Here is a 22,484-nt window from a genome sequence, read left to right as displayed (position 1 = left end):
GAACATGTCCAGGGGTAACACGGAGGAATTTGTTTCCGGAGTCTTGACACATTTTATATATATATATATATATATATATATATATATATATATATATATATATATACAGTAAAGTCTCGTTATATCGATATCGGTTATATCGATAGTACAGCTTATTACGATACTATTTTCATTTCCCTTGCACATTTCTAGTCTTTTTATGTATAATTAGTACCGTTTAGTACGACACCCGGTTATTACGATAATCCGGTTATTACGGTGCTCCTTTTCATCCCCCGCCGGCCATTTTTATTGTTTATATCGATATATCCGTCGCGCCATTGGTCAACTTGGTCACGTGTCTTGTTACGTGAGCCGCCATCGGTCGCGCCATTGGTCGACTTGGTCACATGAGCCGCCATCGGTCGCGCTATTGGTCGACTTGGCCGTGTGACTTTGTCACGTGACACGCCATCGGTCGCGCCATTGGTCAACTTGGTCACGTGTCTTGGTTACGTGTCACGCCATCAGTCGCGCCATTGGTCGACTTGGTCAGGTGATTTGGTTACGTGCCCAGCACCCGTGTAGCAGAGCCATTTTCATTTTCAGACGCTAGCTCGTGTGTAGCAGACGAGATTGAAGTGTTTGTGTTAAAAGGTAAAAATGGGAAGCAGAAGAAGATTGATGACTTTTTTAAATTGTATACATAATACAGTAAGATGTAAGCGTTGCAGTTTCCCTGTTGTGTTATGTACATGCCCACTGTACTGTATATGAATGCAATCGTTTTTTGCAACAATGTTTCTTGTTTTGTCTGCTGAAGCGCGATGATTTTGAAAATTATTAACATTCCATACTATGTATTAAAGGACAACCGATGTCACTTTTTATTCAAATGCAAATAAAAATGACTTCACGCCAAGACGTCTTGCATTGCTTGTGAATCCAAACAATGGCTTCAGATTCGGATAATATGCTTTCTTGTTACACATCCAGTTATGAATATGTTTCAAATACACTGTAGTTCTGAAGATTAAAGCATACATGTTTACAATCATTAAAGAATTATATGTGCCATTTTGAGGCAACATTGGGGGAACATCTCTCACCCAAAAAAAGGGAGCTAATGGCCAGCTCAGTTTCTTATATGGTGCTTGGCTGCCCTCTTTTGGCGGCTTTTGTTTAATGCAGTTCGGCGCAGGATCGGATATATCGATAGTCCCGGTTATATCGATATTTTTTCGGACTCCCTTGAATATCGATATAACGAGACTTTACTGTATATATATATATATATCCCTAATGTCCAGACACGGCAGCGCCGGACACAATCGCTTCTTTTACCCCCCTTTTTAACCATTGATCATCTTTCGCTAAGATTTTAACCTCATTGTCGTCAAATGAGTGGTTGCTAGCTAATAGGTGCAAATGTACTGCCGATTGAGGCCCACTTGTATTATCCCTGCGATGTTGATAAAGTCTTTTTTTGAGAATTTGTTGAGTCTCCCCAATGTACTGCTCTTTACAAGTTTCATTCTTACAATGTATTGAATACACTACATTACTTTGTTTTTCATTTGGAAGAAGTGATTCTTATAAAACAACAAAATCCTTCATTAAACCGGTCTGGTGGTGTGAGGTTCAATTTGGATTGTTCATACAATAGCCTGCTTAGGCAAAACAGGTTAGGCAACATTCGTAATGCTGATGAGGTGATACCGGTGGGAGTGGGGCAAATACGCCAGTCGTTAGTCAGGAATGTAGGAACAATCAGTGGGGCCACAGGGAGTGGTCCTCTGCACCCCCCACCCTGAGAGTGCCCCCCACCCTGAGAGTAGGGACCTATCATAGCTGTGTCCGGCTCCGCCATGGATATATAAATAGGGCCGATACGACCAGTCAGACTTTAGTTCGCTGACGAAGCCTCTTGGATAGGAGGCGAATCGTCCGAAACCTTCAAATTTGTACAGATGACGGCTTCTCATCGACTAACGACTGAGAGCTTACACAGACACATGGAATATATATATATATATATATATATATGGGTGGTGTCTGTCCCCATTTCAGCTTGGGTCCTCTACCAGAGGCCAGGAAGCTTGAGGGTTCTGCGCAGTATCCGTGCTGTTCCCAGCACTGCGCTTTTCTGGACCGAGATATCCGATGTTGTTCCCGGGATCTGTTGCAACCACTCGTCGAGTTTGGGGGTCACTGCCCCAAGTGCTCCGACCACCACAGGCACGACTGTCACCTTTACCTTCCAGGCTCTCTCCAGCTCCTCTCTGAGCCCTTGGTATTTCTCGATTTTCTCATGTTCCTTCTTTCTGATGTTCCCATCACTCGGGACCGCTACATCCACGACAACGGCTTTCCTTTCCCCTTTATCTATGACCACGATATCTGGTTGGTTGGCCATTACCATCTTGTCAGTCTGTATCTGGAAGTCCCACAGGATTTTTGCTCGGTCATTCTCCACCACCTTGGGAGGTGTTTCCCATTTTGACCTTGGGGTTTCCAGTCCATACTCCGCACAGATGTTTCGGTAGACTATGCCAGCCACCTGGTTATGGCGCTCCATGTAGGCTTTCCCTGCCAGCATCTTACACCCTGCAGTTATGTGTTGGATGTCTCAGGTGCCTCTTTGCACAACCTACACCTTGGGTCTTGTCTGGTGTGGTATATCCCTGCCTCTATGGCTCTGGTGTTCAGGGCCTGCTCTTGGGCAGCCAGGATGAGTGCCTCTGTGCTGTCCTGTAGGCCAGCCCTCTCTAGCCACTGATAGGACTTCTTGAGATCAGCCACTTCTGCTATGGTTCGGTGGTACATCCCGTGTAGGGGCTTTTCCTCCCATGATTGTCCCTCTTCCAGCACCTCATCCTCTGTTCCCCATTGACTGAGACATTCTCTCAGTACATCATCCGTTGGAGCCTTCTCTTTGATGTATTCATGGAGCTTGGATGTTTCATCCTGGACAGTGGCTCTCACACTCACTAGTCCCCGGCCTCCTTCCTTACGGCTTGTGTACAGTCTCAGGGTGCTGGACTTGGGATGGAACCCTCCGTGCATGGTGAGGAGTTTTCGGGTCTTAACATCCGTGGTCTCTTCCTTCGGCCACCTTATTATTCCTGCAGGGTATCTGATCACTGGCAGGGCATAGCTGTTTATTGCCCGGGTCTTGTTCTTGCCATTGAGCTGGCTTCTGAGGACTTGCCTCACCCGCTGGAGGTATTTGGTCATAGCCGCTTTCCTTGTTGCTAATTCGAGGTTGCCATTGGCCTGTGGTATACCGAGGTATTTGTAGCTGTTTTCAATGTCTGCTATTGTTCCTTCAGTGAGTGAGACCCCTTCAGTGTGGACTACCTTGCCACATTTGATGGACACACATCCTCATCGAGTTTGCAACGAAGGCTCTCAGGGTCCAGTTGACCTTATACAACTCCAAGCAGTCATTGATCCATGTGTGTGGCATCGAGTCATATGCTTTCTTGTAATCAATCCAGGCTGTGCACAGGTTGGTATGTCGGGACCTGCAGTCTTGAGCGACTGTTCTGTCAACCAGCAGCTGATGTTTGGCACCTCTAGTATCTCTACTAGTGCCTTTCTGTGCTTTGCTCATGTATTGATCCATGTGTCCACTTATCTTAGCCGCAATGATGCCTGACATTAGCTTCCATGTTGTGGAGAGACAGGTTATTGGCCGATAGTTGGAAGGAACTGCACCCTTTGAGGAATCCTTCATGATCAGGATTGTTCGCCCTTCGGTTAGCCATCCTGGGTGAGTCCCATCCATCAGCAGCTGCTAGGCGCTCGTGGAGAGCTGTGAGTTTAGCCAGTAGGTGTGGACCATATCCGGGCCTGGTGCCGTCCAGTTTTTCATACCTGAGACTCTTCCTTATATATCTGCCGCTGTGATGGTAACTGGGTTCTGTTCAGGGAGGTTGCTGTGCTCCTCTTTCAGAGTCACCAGCCATTGTGCACTGCTGTTATGTGCGACCTCCTTCTCCCATATGCCTTTCCAGTATCTTTCAGTTTCCAGCCTTGGAGGGTCTGCTCTGCTGTTAGAACCCTGCCACTGAGCGTACACTTTCGCAGGTTGTGTTGCGAACAGCCTGTTTATTCTTCTGGCCTCATTCTCTTTCGTGTACCTCTTTAGGCGACTGGACAAGGCCTGGAGCCTTTGTTTGGCAGTTTCGAGTGCTTCAGGTATGGTTATCTGCATGTACCTCTTGGGTATTGGCCTTTTATTCACACCTCTCTGGGTCTCCGTCAATTGACTCACATCTTTCCGAGCCGCCTTGATCTTGGCCTCCAACCGTCTTTTCCATGGTGGGTAATGAATCTCGTGGCTCTCATGGTTGCTCTTGTAGCCAAGCATGTCTAGGATCACTGATGCTGAGGTGTATATCAGCTCATTGGTTTCCGTGATCGTTCCGGTCGGGATCATTCTCAGTGCTGCATTCACAGTTTCCATGAGACTTTCAGGTGGTACTTCACATAGCCGTTGTAATCGGTGCCTTCGTTGCCCAGTTTTCATTCTTGCCATGATCTTATCTCTCAGGTCATTTGCTGCCTCGCTCAGCATTTCATTTATTGGGGCTGGCTTCCCAATCTCATTATTCATTGGGGCTTGCCTCCCAATCTCTGGTTGAACCTCTTCCTGTGATGTGGCAGCCTGGGGCCCTTCACCTCGGAATTTGTGTTGTACCTCATCAATCTCAAGTTGTGATAGCAATTGCCGTTTGTGGATATTCGAAAACTGAGCTACTAGTTGTTTCGTGGTCAACCGTGACTGTGGGTTTCGAAGTAACCATTCAGCCCCCATTCTCCGCATGTAACCCCTCTGACTAGGGTTGCTTGAGTAGTAGCATTCCAACAGAGCCATGTTATCGCATCTCGTCCATCTCCGCTTTGTTCCAGTAGCCCATTTTTCATCAGGGTGCTGACGCAGACCTTGTTTGGCCGGGCGACGTCTGAGCCGGCATGTCATTCCATTTATTGTCTCTCATCATTGTATGAGGTAGGCATTAGCGTGAAGGGTCTTGCCCAAGGACCCACACTGGATGATGTCATTGTGCTCATTTTCTCTGCCACAAGTGGGATTCGAACCCTCGTCTCCCATATGCCAAACCGATGCCTTATCAACTGAGCTATCCAGCCGCTATATATATATATATGAATGAATGATGAATACATAATTATCTTCTCTGTGCTGATAGTTTCTCCAAGTATAGTTAAAATTGTTCTGCCGACATCCAGTCTGAATTAGGGATTAGGTGTATGCACTGTTACTGTGATTTATTGGGTAGAAGGGCAGCTAAGAGCTAGCATGATGATCTCATAACTTCCGTACATGAAAACCAGGCAGGCAAAAATCTTTAATGCTTCCTATACTTTCTGGTTTCCAAGAGAATTTGCAATTACACCACTCCAAGCCTTTCTTTGCGCACTCTTACTTCGGACTGTGATATTGAAGGTCGGTCGGGCAGCACACTTAACCTCATTTCCCACCACTCTCCCAGAGAGCCCTTCGGCTGGTGCCCATTTAAAAATGGGCTTTGGTTTTTGCGGGAGGCGGGCACAGAGTTTGCAGAGATCAGAGCGGCCGTGGCTCAATTTGTGAAAGGGGCACAACACCTGATTGAAAACAGCTGTCATGGTGTTCAATTAGCCAAGGGCAAGAAATAAGTGTTAATCTGGTTTTGTACGGGCGAGTGAGTCCTGTAATAATAATTATAGCGCACAACGTAATAAAACCCCAGATTAGCCTACATATTTGCACGGGTTAGATTATGTGTCAACAGTGCGTATAAGGACAAAGAGTGGAAAACAAAGTGAGAAATGGGTGAAATGAACAAGAGAGAGATTCGGACATGTGAAACAATATCAGAAAGGAAAACGTTCAAAGGGTGGAAAAATTGAGAGGTCAATGGGACATTGAATGATAAAGACGCATAGAAAGGCAAGAGGAGGTGAGACAGCTCTAGGGAGAATAAGGATTATCTGCATTTTCCCTTTTGATCTCAGTTGCAATAGTGACTCCTTTCGAAGGGCAGACCACCAGTCCCCACTAAAAATGAAACCAATCTCAATGAGTGATCTTGTGACAAATTGGGCTGAGGAGAGAGCTGCAGACAGCGAGGAGTCTATGGTGGGACTAAGATAAAACTGCAATTGGCTGGTGCAATTCTCCTCCCACTAATCTCCGACCACGAAAAAGTGATGACAGAAAGAAAAAAAAAAAGTGTCCGAAAAATGACTGCAACAGCAAAATCCGCTGTGACCACGGTTTTTTTTTTATGTTCTCAAATGTTGCACGCAGGCACCACAACAATATGTTAAATTCATAATGGGTCCCATGAGGCCAACAGAGGCTACGGAGCTAGAATTATGTGTGACGGGACACACTAATTCAGCACGTCTTATTGTACATTAACATTGTCAAACAAGAAGCTCATAGTTTCGTTTAAAAATATTATTTGACCTCATACAAAGGTCTTAGAATTAATGTTATGCTTCACAGATATATCTCATTTTATGCTTTTATGGACCTAAACATTTGCAGAAAATGTAAAGTGCCCTGAATTTTTTCTTTCACGTTGGAAACCACTGAGCCCGCTGGAAAATATTCGGTGTTAACTCCTTGTTCCAGTTTCCTTTCGCCACCACAATATGAAGCTGTTTGTGTTGCCAGAGGAGAACTGTCATTCTTGTCTATCAGAGAGGCAGGTGCGCTAATGAATTCTGTTCTACTAATGTGCTAGGCTAGCAGGTTCTCGCCGACTTATCTCTACGTGGTGCAACTGTTCAAAATGAAATGTGAGAAATGGGCCAATTTACAGCTAAAGGCTGTTTCTTCCTCCGAGACACCAGCATAAAGATGGAGCACAAACGATACGCGGAGGTAGATGAGGGACGGTGCTGTGTTTGAATTTAGACAGCAAGAACATAAAAAAGATATGACACTAATATGGGTGTCATCTCTGAGGAGAAAAATGTGCTTAAATTGCATTTTTTTTGGCCTTTAAGTTCTCTTCTGGCGGATGGAGCTCAAGGCCAGCGATTGATCTTTCCAATCAGTTGGCCATGCATGAGCCACACTGATGTTCTACATGCACAAAGAAAAGATGCTGTCAGCCCAAAAAAGTTGTCAACACTTGGAAAGCTTTGAAAGCAAGACAACCGAGCTGGAGGAAGCAGACAGGCCAAAAGCTGTGGGAGGAAGGACGACAGAAATTAATATGAGAGGTCCTCTGCCATCTGGTGATAATTAAGTCTGAGGTCCACATGCAGCTGAAATCCTTTCTCAGTCCATTGCCAGAGATCTGATAAAATATTTGATGACAGAACCCCCAACATTCCTCTTTTTAAGAAAAGTGTAATGCAATTCATGTTCAATTTGGCACGTGAACTGTTGCCTGTGAACAAGCACAATGAAGTTGTGTAAAAAGCACCTCTGTTTCTGAGATTTAGATTTTCATTCTAATGTTGTCAGTAATCTAGTCTATCAAATGTAGCTACATATAGTGATATGCAGAACAGCTAAGTGCTTTTCTGTACCCACCTTTTGCCATTCGAACAGTATACTGAAAAAGGCATTTTGGGAGTGGATTGAGATGAGATCATTGTTATTTTATTAATCAGTGTTTTGACATTTAAGTGTCCAGTAGAGATTTTGCAGATTCTTGCATAAATGTGTGGCTTGGCTCAATAAAAGTTGCAAAGCTCTGGTTTCCAGTTTATGTCATCCGTTTTGCTATCAGTTTAGTGCGGTTGGAAACCAGCCTGCCCACGTACTGGAAATGGGATCTTGTGGTGCCTAATTTTGGCCATGTTCACACTGCAGCTGAATATTAATTTTGTATTTTGTATTTTTTTGCCAATATGTGACACATATGTGATTTGGTCTTGTAATTTGAACAGTACAATTCCCAAATTTTCAATTCACTCTTTTGGATGCGGATATAAATCATTAATGTTTGCAATCCATCTGCAATACGGACACTCATCCCTATGACCTATGCAGCATCAAAAGACTGATGTGGGCCGTTTAAGCACTTGGGGGGAAGACTCCTTGCAATAATTGTTCATGAATCTAAAATACAGCACTGTCTTTGTATTTAGCTTTAATTCAATCCCACTTGAATCATGAAGCATGAAATGGACATTTGTGGTGATGGAATTAATTTATTCAGCTGTTCATTTCTTACGGGTGGCAATAACGTGGCTTGGTTGTCTTTTGGGCATCACACCCTGCAGTGTGATTGTGGCCTGAGTCAAAGGAAAGAAGTTAACAACAAGCAAAGCTGAGGCAAGCTGTGTAGGTAAGGTGTAATTGTAAGCAAGCTGTGGGGGGAAGCATAGCTGAAAGTGCTGTTTTGTACCTTTCGCACTACAAAGGATACCCATCAGCTAATTATGCCCTTCCATACTTATTTACCATGTCTTTGTTTATGATACTAGTGCAGCGTCTTCTACCGGAGACAAATTCTTTGTGTGTTCTACATACTTAGCCAATAATAATAATAATAATAATAAATAGATTTACTATTAAGCGCCTTTAAAGCTCTCAAGGACACTACAGTCACAGACGAGCATAGGTACTATAATAAATAAAATACAGTCACAAATAGAATACAATAAATAAAATACAATTATAAATAGAAACAAGAGAAAGAGCTACACCCAAAATACAATTTAAAGATGATTCTGATACTGATGAGTCCTATGTACATTAGTCTCGAATTCACCTTGATGATCGAAATGGACTGTGTCGCTCTAGATCTATTTCAGACAGTGCAGAATGTTACAGACAAAGCTTTTCGATTGCACAGACATCTGTCAAACGCTGAACATCACTTGGAGAAGACGAGACCAGTGTGTAGAGGAGGAGGTGTGTGGGCAGCTGGGAGGAGTATCACATCTCACGGCAACCCCCTCCCTCTCAAGGGACCAGTTACATTTCCCTTTGATGGTAACAGCAAAATCACCATCTATAATTTGATTACACATAGATAAATGAAATGAAAAAGAAGGGGGAAAAAATCTTGAGCCAAGCCATATTCTAATCGGGTTTCATAATTCCTCCACCTCTCAACAAACAACAGATCAGATCTTCCCAAAAACCCCTCTGGGACTTAACATCGCAAATGGCAAGGGGAGATGGGAACTCAAACGAGATCATTTGGCACTAATTTCCTAAACACGAAAGTACTTAAACAGGCACTCAGATTAGGACAATGAAGCATTGCAGCAAGGGCTAATGTGAAAAAATGGAGGTCATCACATTAAATAAGAGATCAAAGGTCAAACTTTTTCCATATGTTGTTTGTAATTATTTCCCAAGAGGACAACTAAGTGCACCATTCCCGGTGACTTTCTTTACAGCCTAGCACACAAATATAGCCGGGGGAGAAAAGAGAAAAACAGTCTATCTACATGAAGATAGAGGCGAGAGAAAAGGGGCCAGGGGATCATTGTCATGCAGTCGTCAAGACCGACAAATCTGTGTCACATGTATATGTATTGTCCATGTAACTAATAACTGAAAATGAAAGTATATAGTTTATAAAAACTGACTATTGCATACAGTTTGTGTATTTGTATCAATCATCCGCTGCTGTCTCACTGTGAGTGGTGTGGCAGCCAACCCAGGTCCCAGGGGTGCCCCTATGCAGCATATTTGCTTCAGTGGAATCACCAATCCTGCTTCATCCACCTGAGAGGCCTCTGGCGCTGCTTTCCTAGCATTTGTATAGCTGCAGCACAGCATTGGAATGAAGATGGAATTGTGGGATGGTCGACAGAAAAGGTGACATAACTTAAAATAAGCATCTTCTGAATTCACTTTTCAATTTTAAGGCCTCAACAGAAAGATCCAGGTGTCCGTTAATAAAGCTACGAATATTACAGTCACGGTTGTCTGCACAACCACAAAATCAGGACTTTCAACTGAGCGATGTTCCTCCTGTCTCAAAGCATACAGTAACTTGGATGGATGGATGGATAAATAAATAAATACATAAATAAATAAATACATAAATAAATAAATAAATAAATAAATAAATAAATAAATAAATAAATAAGACAAAATTACATTAAATCTCAGTCAACTCAAAGACTAAAAATACAATATGCCTCTTTCATACAGGTTCCCTGACTATTTTTTAAAGCTTATTTGAAGATGTGTTTGTTTGTCCTGCACCATTTATTAATTTTTAAAACAAAAATTTATGTGTACATGACGAGCCCGGACAGAAAAAAAAGGAAACTGCCCTTTGTTGTATTCGGTGAATAAATAAATAGAGGCATGAATATACAAATGGTGCTGCAAAACAGTTGATTATCCACGAATGGGACATGTTTAATATCTGCGCAATACTGTATTTCAAAAGGTGGGAAGTTCCTCACTTAATTTTAATAGCATGTTCCTTGGCCTGTGCTCGCCCTCCGACAAAAGGTTGATTGGAAATTTGTAGCCTTGGGATAATCCTGCACACAAATTAGCAAAGATAAAATACCCCCCACGGTGGCAGCAACAAAGGCAGCCTTTTTCGCAACAGGGACAACATTGGCAATGGTAAAATGAAAAGGAAGGTCAAAAAACATGCTCCCAAATATAAATTAGGAGAACATTTATTTGACTACTGTGTGCAAAATTATGACATTTTGATCCGCAGAGTGAGTATGTATTGTTTTTCTTTAACACCTCCATTGAAGCAGCTGATCTGAGAACAAACCATGTTTACCTGCAGAAGACAGACCACCAGGGAACATTCTGTTCAGCATGACTTCATCTCGTAGACAGATGGCAAAGGCAACAAAAATCACATGGCAGTAAAAGCATTACTTTCGTGTTACGTGCCACCATTAAACCTGGTGTAAAATAGTCAGATTTCGCAGTGGTAATTTACGCACTATCCAAATTGCTGAACAATATGGGCTTTAATGTTTTATGTTGTCTACGACCTCAACTTGCAAGAATAAAATCCAAGAAGCGTGAAGGAGGGAAATCTCAGAATTCAATATAGAAAGCATTTCAGCATGTAAGATGGATGAAAACATTGGAGTCGATCGCATACACCAAGATATCGCTCACTTGTCAAGGCAATCATTTTAAAGACAAACAAAAAAAGAAGTACATTTTACGGCACACTGAAAAAGCAAGACAAGAACACCGGTGTACATTTTTTCAGATGATCATCTTTTTTTACATTTGCCTCCATGTTGCAGCTAAATGCAGAGCAGAAGCTGGGAGGGTTCAATTAGGACTTATGGTTCAAATCACATCCCCAAATGTATGCTTCCGAAATGTGTGGTATCCTGGGGTTGTATAACGCGTGAGTATATTCATAGTTTGGTGACTACTTATGAGGTTGGAACAGCATCAAAAGGTTTTCGTTTTCAAAGAAGAGAGCTCCTCCAGCGACCACTGCAGCATGCCTCTGTGTTGAGCATCAACTTGTTTTTTTTGTTTCTTTATGGGGGTTTTTGTTGTTCTGTGTGTTTGTTTGTTTGTTTGTTTGTTTGTTTGTTTGTTTGTTTGTTTTGGGGGGGATAGATCAAATAGGTAGTCAAGCGTTTTACACATTACCATGACTGTCACTGTGCATTTCGGTGTCAGTCAGCCATTAACACACCACCATAAACCATATGTGGAAGAGATGAGTCCACTAAAGATTACTATTGGCTGCAACTAAAAGTGTGGTGCTATGTCTTTAGAAGAGATCTGAAATTATTTGTAAAGCTGACTTTGACTTTGATATTGTGAAGCATGGGAGAGGCTCTCCGGTGCTCGTTTCTGAATCGATCTCAGCCTGCTTATCAGTCACAGTCATTCCGTCTGCCTTGTTAAGAGAAATGGTATCATGAATCTCCCATTGGAGACAGACCCACTGAGAATACGGAAGGACTCTTGGCCCTTATATATTCGCAGTAATAAACATTTCTGATATGCTTTATTCCCATGTGGGTCACGGAGTGTGCTGCAGCCTATCCCAGCTGCCTCCAGGCAGTAGGTAAGGGACACCCTGAAACGGTTGTCAGCCAATGGCAAGGTACACAGAGACGAAAAGCCATCCATGCTCACACACACCTAGGAACGATTTAGTGCTTTCCATTAACCTGTCATGCGTGTTTTTGGAATGTGTGAGGAAGTCGCTGAAGAAAACCCACCCAATCACCGGGAGAACATGCAAACTACACACAGGGAGGCGAGAGCCGGAATCGAACCTTGGAACTTTACACTGCGAGGTAGACACCCTAACTGCCGCCCAGTCATTAACACCGGTATTATATTAAACAATAGCATGAAATAGCATGAATTCAAATTTGAATGTGCAAATGCTTAAAAAAAGACAGAAATGAGCAACATATGCAGAAGATTTCTTTTTTTTTCTTCAGAAGGATTTTATAGCAAGGAGTTGAAAACAAAAAAGCAAATTTAGCAACTCTGGCATGACAATTAAGGGAAGGCTGCTCCAGATCAACTGGGGTGGGCACTGGGAAATAAAACAATTTGCTGCAGGCTCAGCTATTTCTATGACCTTTGAAGACATAACCAGCAAGCCCAGAATGTGTGACTGTTAACTTAACAATCATCAGCTAGCTGTTAAACACACTGTTGCCATCTTAGACTATAAAGGTGTGGCTCAAGCGTTTGCCAGGGTCAAACTCGTACACAATTAAGCATTCAAAAAAGGCCTTATGAATCATTTCTCTAACAAAAGAAGTGATGGAATTAGCAGGCGTCAGTTGGTGGCAGGGTGGTATTAGCGGTGCTTTTCACATCTCAATCCAAACCAAAAATCTTGCAGTCGATCACAACATTCAACACAACATCACTTGGAGACAGCTGCAGGAACTAAGCCACTAAGGACTGAGCCGATGCTCTACCCCGCCAACTGGACCAATTCCAGTCGGAGTGAAACAAGAATGTAGGACTGTGGCTTTGGCAGTTCTATACAGATAAATGCTGTGAAACAGGGAAAAGTAAGTGTGTTTTCGGGATGTACGGTTAAAGGATACATTTCAAGTGCCGTTGACAGCCCTTTTTTTCCGAATAAATTACAAGGCCTGTTGCTATATGGAACTCTGACTCGCAAGAGTATGTGCAATGTTGATTTCACACCACAAGAGCTTAACCAGGGAAAAGAATCAAGTAGAAGTCAGTTCCACCTCAGAGACCAAAGAAATGGTTTCCTATTGATGTGGTCCATCAAGTCGATCTTGTTTTTATTCCCCATGGATGCTCTCAGAAGCAGGCTCCTCTTGAGCAGCTGACCACACCCGTGGAACAGTGACCTCCATAGACTCAAATATAGGTTGATTTGCTCTGATAGGGGCACTGGAGGGTAAAAGAATACTGTGGTAAATCAGAAATGTGTGCTCTCAAGCTTGGAAGGGCGCGTGCAATTACACTGTTGCACATGTAAAATCAATTTTCGCATTTACTCCTCCCAATCCAAAAATCCATTTCTGCACACATTGTGTGAGATACAGTTCCAAAGAATGAGGATTAATGAGATCAGGCTGGACCAGGCACAATTATATCTATTGTTTCGGCTGTGGTATTTTGACACTGATCTCTCAAGAATACCTCACCCGGCAGAACCCTGCATTTTGTGTGTACTGCAAAATAAGGTGCTTTTGCCTCGTACATGAGGTAGCGCTTCCCACTGTCATCCATCATAGTCCACGTTTCCCAATGGGAGAAATGGATTCGGGATGAACAGTACCACTAGTTGGGCACCAATATTTCAGATGAAATGCTGAGTTGCAGTTCCTTCTTGCTTACCTGGTGTGGTCACCAACGCGACACCACTTCAGGCCCCTACACCTCCCCCAGAGCCACGAGAGGTGGCCATGAATCCACATCCAATTCCTCTTGACATGCTAAGCCATAAAATACTTTGCATTGTAAAAAAATAAATACATAAAATATCAGGTGCTATCAGTCCATATCATTTGTCATACCTGTTGCATTACTCCCATCCCCTCCCTTGTACACTCCCAATTCAGATCTTGGATATGTATCTTTTCCATAGCCTACAATTCAACCCACTTTGCTATACCTGAAATTGCTTGTCTACAGCTGGGCAACAATTATGTGTCTTTGTCTTTACTAACTGCATTAACCTTCTTGTTCCATGTGATATATATATATATATATATATATATATATATATATATATATATATATATATATATATATATATATATATATATATATATATATATATATATATATATACTGTGTCTATACTGTATATGCAATAGACATTTCATCATCATCAAAATTCTGACACTGCAATCCGACAACGTAATTCTGCACAGTCTGTCTCTGTACGAGCTACACACTCAGGATTTCCTTTTGAGTCTGTTTTCTCTGCACCACTTCCATTGTTGTTCCGGATAGTCAGCTATTAAAAGGGATGCATACGTTTTGCGGAGTAAAAGTATATCGTCTATTCTAAGCTTTAATTGTGCAGGAGTGTATAATTCATTAGAGTGCAGTAGTTGCTTGAAAGGAACTGATTAGGTTACCTTGACATTTGGCTTTTACAGCTTGTGTAATATATGCATTTGTTGGTCAAGAAAAAGCACTGTTACCATGGAGTCCAATAATTTGCGCTTTCGGGTAAACTCTGCAAACAAAAACACAAACTGCGGCTGTACTACTATTTAGATAAAATCGAAAGAAAGACGTTTTTTGTCAACGCAGCAACATACCAGATGTGAGTGAGGTAACCATACTCTTCATAACGCCATTTCAATCCGTATAAAAATCCTCTTAGTAAATAGCACAACTTTGTCTCAGCCTTAAAAGACTTCTGCTGACACTTTTGAACTACTCTCTTCCAGCACTTCTTGTTACTTGTTCATTTACTGTTGTATCTTGTATTTCCAAAATGATTTGGTGCCACTGGCATTTGGGACAGCACAGAGTGAAATGCCATCTCTGTTTTCTACTCAGGGAAAGGCCATCCTCTTTTTTGAACTGGCCACCTCACCCATAAAAAATTCAGGATCAAGTTGGTGATCTTGCAGACCATCTGACCTCAGAAACATGTGTGTGGCATGCTGTCATACACAGGTGAGGAGGTCTTATATCACCAGAGTAGAAACCATGACACTTCTGGTATCTGGTAACTAAAAAAAGAGCAAACTTCCATTTGACTTGGTCACATCACACCTTTCCTGTTCATGAAACGGTGATTTGCAAATATCCCAGAAGCAAAATAGAAATGCATGTCCCCCAGAATTTACAACAAAATATGGCAATCTATACAAAACATAAAGGTGTTGACAAAAACAAAACAAAAACATTGCTAAGTAACATGAAAAAGGGAACAGAATTACACAATAACAAATTTCATACAAAACCATACAGCTGAATAGGTCTGGTCAAACTTTGGTCAGCAAAGTTCTGCTCACACAAAAAAATACTTGTGGGTAACCGCTAACCAATGTATCAGCAGGATTCCCGCACAAAGAGCCAATTAAGAGCCAAGCACAAAGGTCTGTCACATTAGTGGCTCACGTTTCATCATGTGATCAAATAGATATGTTGTGTTTGTAACCTGCACCTTCAACACTTTTCCAGTCAAAATGTGACCTGGGGAGATTCTATCAGCACCTCTAATTGATTTGAGGGTACTTTTACCCCCACCACCCACTCTCCCTGCCTCACTGACTTACCTTTCTAGAATCCTTAATAGGCTCCCAGCGCCGTCTGCAGCACTATTGCAACAAAGTAGCATTACTTAGCACTTGCACACAAAATATAAATGTTTTGTAGGCTATATAAAGTGTTAGCAGCCTTCACAAGCTGTACTTAAATCTGGATGATAAGCCAATCAAAAAGCTCTTCATTCAGAAAGTATTGATTCATGCAGGGCAGGCAGCAGAAACGAAATATTGCAGCCTTGGTTCGCAAACTTCCACCCTGTCACATCTCGTCGCCGTCCTGGGCGCGCCCCGCCCCTCCTGTCACCTCATCCGCTGCTCCCTGGAGACGGCCCCTCCCATCATCACTCACCTGGGTTCCCACAGCTGTTTGTCATTCCCTTGATTGTGCCTTCTGACTATATTAGCCGATCCACACTACCGTCTCCGTCGGAGTATTCTGAAAGCCACCCTTGCTACTACCGTGCCGTCAGGTCTGCCTTTATCGATCACTATCACTTACCTCATCCTGCTGTTATCTTTGCATGCGTGTCTCAGTAAAGACTTTTGTTCATGAGTATCTGTCTCGCCGTGTATTTTGGATCCTACCTCCCCGCTTTCCTTCGTCACTCGAGCCCTGTCCTCGAGCCTCAATTGACGTGACAAACCCCACCATACAAATTTTTTTTCTGGTATTAACCAAATGGCATGAATGAAATTGAAAAACAGATTGCTCAATCATCTTCTCAGAACATGTTAGTTCAATCATGCCTCATCTCTCCCACATAATCAAATTCCGGATCCATCCATGAGGTGGGCCAGACCCACAGATAGTCAAAAAGTGACAATAGAAATAATGTGTGCAAGCAAGAAATATCACTGAAACCTGAAGCATTTTGTACACAGCCCAGCAAACACACCACATATCCACATTTTACACATTATGGAAGTTTGGATTCTGAATTTCTGAAAGGCTGCTATTTTGTTCACATTGTTTGGTGGCCAAGAGTGACGCACCATGATGAGGCACAGGATACTGAAGAAATTTATCGTAGGAAAGAATGTTACAGCCTTAGCGAATCTGTTCTAGAGTCATTGCGTCAGTGTAAATTAGTGGCACAACCACGGAATGACATGACAATTCGGTTTTTGCCGTGATAAGGCAGACTAAAGTTGATATTTTAACAAATGTTTTCCATTTTTCATATCGGTCAAAGAACATTTTGTTCTTGGTTTTGTTGCAATGTAGCGTGACATTGTGAATGTTGTTGTGAAGACGATTTATAGGCTATCTGAAAAATTACAGATCTTGGTCGCTCTCGGGGCATCTTGTGTGTTCTATGACATGCATGCCAAAAACATACTTCATGCATATTTAAATCACGCTGATTCCAGGTAAAAGTCACAGCCGTGCTCTTTTATTGTCTTATTGCATAATTTTGTGAGCAGTTGTTGTGACATCTGACTAACCGTTTTGTCAAAACCTTTTTTAAACAATTGGCAAAAATGGGTGCAGTATCGGTGGGTCGGACTACTTCAAGATGCTAAAGCCCTTAATGTTCCTCCAAAACCAATCCAAAGATTCATGTAAATATTTTTCTACTTTGTCATATTCAAGAATGAGCTGCCACAAAGTCATTAATACACAATGTGCCACATGTCGCCAACAGGTATAATGACACCAAGTCAGTGATGTAACAATGTTTCTTCTTGATTAGTTGCTGGGTGTCTATGCTCGGCACGCATTTTCAAAAAATAATTTGCATATGAAGGCTATTGTTTTTTTTTTTCTGTGATATTTGAAGGTTGAAATCTCATTGCTCACAAGACAATTCCTTTATAAGGAAATGCCATTTTATCCTGAATAAAAACCCCAATTATGATTTGGGCACATATGCTGTACAGCGGTAAACTTCATTAGCACATGCTCAAAATGCATTTTCATTTCCTTCTTATCTAATTCTACATTCTCCACCTCAACTAATTTTGATTCATCTTTCTTTTTTGAGCTTATTCACGTTAATAACTCTTTATTTGAGACGAGCAACCATGCTTATTTTTCGAGGGCATGGGCTACTAAGTTGAAACACATTGAGTCAGCCATCATCACCTATAATCCATCACAGTTGTAAAAGTTACACTGCATCTGGCAGTAGTCATGAGTACTCAAAAGAGCATCAGCTGCAGCCATTGTCAGCTGCTTGAGTGTAAAAAAAGAAGCAGGCATGGGGAGAATTTTCAAAAACCGTTTCTGGGCATATCTTATAATAAATTGATTGCTACCGTAGTGTTTTTTTCTGTCTGTTACTGTATTTCCCCCCCAAAAAAATCACATTTCTGTGTGAAACGCACTTCTTCCACTACTTGTCAGACACGCGCCCCCTGCTGGCAAAAATGTCAACTTTGATTTCAGTGCCTGCGTTTTTATAAATTCCAGGTGATTTGAGATTGTTTTGTTTTTTGGTAGATAACATGAAGCGTGAGCTATGAAAGTGTGCCGCAACAAAACATTTTATCTTGACACGGATTTAGCTACAATTTATTTATTTTTTTCTTTCAATTGTGTCACGGGGAAAAAAAAGTGGCAAGTAATCTGACGCTTCACGCTCTACATGAAAATCTATTCGGATAAAACAGTCAATAAAGGGTATGAAAAAGTTTTTTTTACAAAGGTTCAGCATAAAGGCAACTGTACTGTAATGACAATGCCATGCAGACTGACTGCACATCTGTTGACAGTGTGTTAAATGCTTCATTGAAAATGTTTTTTGTAAAGTAAGTAGAAAAGCTCTGTTAAATTTTGTGAACCTAAATAGGAATTTAAACCACGTCGCAGTTTAAGTTCACCAGTCTTGAGCATTTATAGATTTCGTTGTGTCTCCGTTCTCCAAATTGGGAGTCATATGTCCATAATTGGCGAAACAATGTGAGGAGGGGGGACTCACCTTCTTCCGGGGCTGCCATTTCATCATATTTGTAAACCAAAATGGGCCAGCATTAAGATATTATTGGAGAATGGAATGTAGATTGGGGAAAATCCAGGGCGCAAATCATGCTGTTGCCACTTCACATCTTCTCCAAAGGGCGACGACCCTGACGAGATGTGCCAGGCTCAGTTTGCGGCAATATTTGTGCAGCTCGACAGCGCGGTTGATGGGGCTCATACACGTTTTAAATCCAAATGTAGTCGGTTAAGAATTCAAAGTCACTGTGGTCAGTTGTCACCGTGCGCGCGCGATGGTTTGTGTGCGTAAATCCAAAGCAGCTATCCGCTGTTGACCCACTCCCTTGGCTCGAGGTAAGCGGGGATCGTTGCCTTTACGTCTGATCCAACCTAGAAAATACGGGTTGAACTTTTTTTGAACAAAACGTTTCACTAAGTAGGAAACGCCGTCAGAGTGCGTCCAGATGCTCCTTTCGAATCCAGAAATGTACATCACAATCTCTCTCTCTTTCTCCTTTTTTTCCAGTGGCGAAGAAACACTTTTCCCCGGATGTACTCGAAGAGAAACAGTAACAAAAAATGAGTCCAAGCAGGACAAGGGGAGTGGAGATTATTTTCAGGAGAGAGGAGGGGACAAGACCCCCCAAAAAATCCCTGGAATTTGTGAGGAGCTGGAAGGATCAACTGATTCGCGCAAGAGCAACAAACTGGACTGGAGCTTTCTGATGACTTCCTTCCCTTCACTCTTTACTCACTGGGGAGGCAGGAACCGCTGGGTCATAGTGCCGCCGATTTCAAATCAAGAGGTGGGCTGGGTGGGTTGGCGTTTCATGGCAGTTGATTGTGATTTTTCAACGACAGTACTTTATTGTGGTTGCTCAATTAAAGCGTCTAACAGTAAATAAGTGTATAATTCAAGTAGGTGGATTTCAAATCATCGACCCTTAAGCAATTGAAGGAGGCCAAAGGCTATTGAGGCATTCAAAGCCACACCTCAAAAACATGACATTCTTTTAAGGTGTTTCGTAATATTTTATGATAATTGATGAATAATGGTTGAGACCCGGTTGTCAAGTGGTAGCTGATTTCACAGCACAAAGGTCATGAGTTCGAATCCCACTCCAGCCTCCCTGTGTGGAGTTTGCATGATCTCCCCTGGCCCCTGTGGTTTTTTTCTGGGTCCCCCGGTTTCCACCCAGATTCCAAAAACATGCATGGCAGGCTGATTGAACACTCGAAATTGCCCTGAGGTCTGAGTGTGAGAGCGAATTGCTGTTCGTCTCTGTGTGCCTTGTGATCGGATGGCAACCAGTTAAAAATGTATTTTACTGAATTGTATTAATACACACACACAATAAAAAGCAATGAAACGAAATATAATGTTGCACATTGCCATTACTAAAATACAGCTTGGGCTTTTCAAATATTGTATTTTGAAAGTCATGTTTAAAAGATGTGTATAAATTAACCAACCATGACATACATCGTCATTTTGAGACCTCATAAAATACATTGAAAGGGATTAAGTAAATACTTGTGCATTTGATAGTGTGAACTTTTCCAGTTCTTAAGCAGAAAATAGGTAAAATGGGTCCTATGTTAATTTAAATTGTGTTTTTTTTCCACGGGTGTGTGGCATTTGAAGGTCAACTGAAGATATATTAACAGAAAGGGTGCTCTGCTTCAGATCAATAAAAAGCACACACACGCGGATGCACACACACAGAAAATCACAATGTAAATGTAAGGCTGCTTAAAATTATGGGTAACTTTTCACGAGTTTTGATCCGGCAAGTCTTTATAGTCCAGAGTTAAAAGATTTTTTGTTGTAATTAAATTTCATCATGCACTGGAATGTGGACAGTGCAATAGACAATTATGAGGGAGTCCAGCAATGCTAGGAAATCTGTGGCAGATTAAAACACTGCTGATTTTAGAAGACAGTACGTACAATGGAACACAATTTTTATTGTATTGTTTGTGTTCCTTTTGAGATTAATTGTATTTCATTGAAGACGTATACTCTGCTTTTAAATCAAGACTATGAATACACAGCTTTCATATTAGAAGAAAAGGGTAAACTGTATTATCCACAGCGGAAATGACAGTGTTACGTGGAAAGTAGGGTGGATAAAAATAGTGATTTGTCAATTCATTGCTATCTTCCCCCTCACAGTTGAATATCAATTCAGCATATCCTCTGAATCGATTGTATTCAACAGGTTGTAAAATTAATATTAAAAAAAAACCTTTAGCACACTCCTTTGTGGTCTATGAAATTATTAATGCACACATCTAATGGATCTGAACTAAGCAAAACATATCTGCTATAAACTAATTTGCACTCATTAGCTTAATACAGGTAATTCTGTTTGGCAGACATAAAAAGGGTAACAAGTTTTTTTTTTTAACTGTGATAACATCATGATGACAATAACACCACACACAGCATTTACTGTGACTTGCAGCATACTTCATTTGTCCACAGAGGCTACTATCCCATGTTTTTTAACAGTACAATGAATTGTTGCCACAAAAACCGAAGTCTTCATAAAGTATACCGAGGCCTTGGTTTTCTGGAAGCAAATACAGTCCTGTTTATGTCCTTGTTTTTCCTGCTTAGAGCAGCTGTCATAAGTAGAGCACAATGTAATATTTTACCTGAAGGCTTACTGCACATACTCTTGCCAAAATTGTATTTGGGTTTGAGTTATCACGAATGCCAAAATACCTGAAACTATTTGACACTTAACAGACTTTGTATAATTGTCACTAAATGACAATTTGCTCAGAAGGATAATAATTTTGGCAAGAGTATGTGCAATAACCAAGCAATTATTGATTTGGAACCATGTTTATGGCAGCAGCCGAACTCCATTGCTGCATATGTGACACAATTAATAGTGTAACAGGATTACAGTTCATTCATAATGTGTTATCTCAATGTAGCAGAGAGGCGAATTAAACAAGTGGTCGATATGGAATGGTAGCGTCGCAGGGGGGTTAAACAATAAGTGTTGTGATTTAAATTGGTTTAGGTAATGGAGTCTATGGAGCTGTGAGTGTGGTCAATATGAAAGGTCACAGAGGTACAGGGTGCGTGTCGGGGTCACTCAGATAACAAAAGACCAGCCGGAGGAGGGGCTGCTCTGACATATGGACACATGGGTGAAGCCCTGCTGTGCACTCGGTAATCCACAACACAAACAAAAGTTGGACACCACCTCCTACAGATGGCACCCAAGTAGAGCAGAGAAACGAGTGGCAGCTAATATAACACCATCTCCAATTAGTTTCACTCCATTATAAATATAATATTTACATGGCGAATAAATGGTGTCTTTCTACTGGTGCCTGCTGGAACTGCAGCTCAGCCAGCCCTGCCGCCCAAAGTTAACATTTATATTCTCTTTCAAGCACACAGCGATGTTGTAAAACAGGTATGAGAGGCTTTCATAAAAGGTGTGTGTTTGATGATCAATCAAAGGCCACTTCTGTGTGCACCCGTTGTGGAGTCTGTCATCTGGCATCTTCATCCAGAAGTGGCTCCCTGTGCATGCCTCTGCTTTTCCAATCAGAGGCACACAGGAAATCAGACTCCAGGCTTCAGAGGGAAACCAGGACCTCTTTTTTCACTCTAAAATGATTGGAGCTGTTTTTGGGGGTCATGCCAAGCGCACCCTCAAAAATGTTTCCACAATGCACTGTGATTGAGGTTGGATACATCAAGATGAGTCGCATTGGTGTGCTATATTTTTACTGCCCAGTCGATTGGCCAATGTTTGACTCCACTCAAACTTTGTGATGAGTTGAGTAGTTTTTGCCTTGCCCATATACAGTCACTTATCACTGTCACTCAACAATTACATTTTTGTCCAAACAATGCTGATATGACAAA

At 41.8% G+C, this 22,484-nt stretch overlaps 1 protein-coding gene across 3 annotated transcripts in view; it reads right to left on the bottom strand.

Moving 5' to 3' along the window:
• The window catches only part of LOC148899462 (tetratricopeptide repeat protein 28-like), a 234,124-nt gene that overhangs the window by 144,776 nt on the left and 66,864 nt on the right, over positions 1 to 22,484 (bottom strand). The window contains exon 1 of one of the 3 annotated variants that reach the window (XM_088994708.1): positions 18,588 to 19,118. The exons of the other annotated variants lie outside the window; for them this stretch is intronic. Coding sequence (XP_088850834.1) covers positions 18,588 to 18,614 — 27 coding nt within the window. The 5' untranslated portion in view covers positions 18,615 to 19,118. Of the gene's footprint in view, positions 1 to 18,587; positions 19,119 to 22,484 lie in introns of those variants that run through there. 3 annotated transcript variants of the gene reach the window in all.

The sequence above is a fragment of the Hippocampus bargibanti genome, linkage group LG04 (genome assembly GCF_051943395.1).
Source record: "Hippocampus bargibanti isolate YZ-2025 linkage group LG04, ASM5194339v1, whole genome shotgun sequence".
NCBI classification, from domain to species: Eukaryota; Metazoa; Chordata; class Actinopteri; order Syngnathiformes; family Syngnathidae; genus Hippocampus; species Hippocampus bargibanti.
This window is presented reverse-complemented; position numbering and strand designations above follow the sequence as displayed.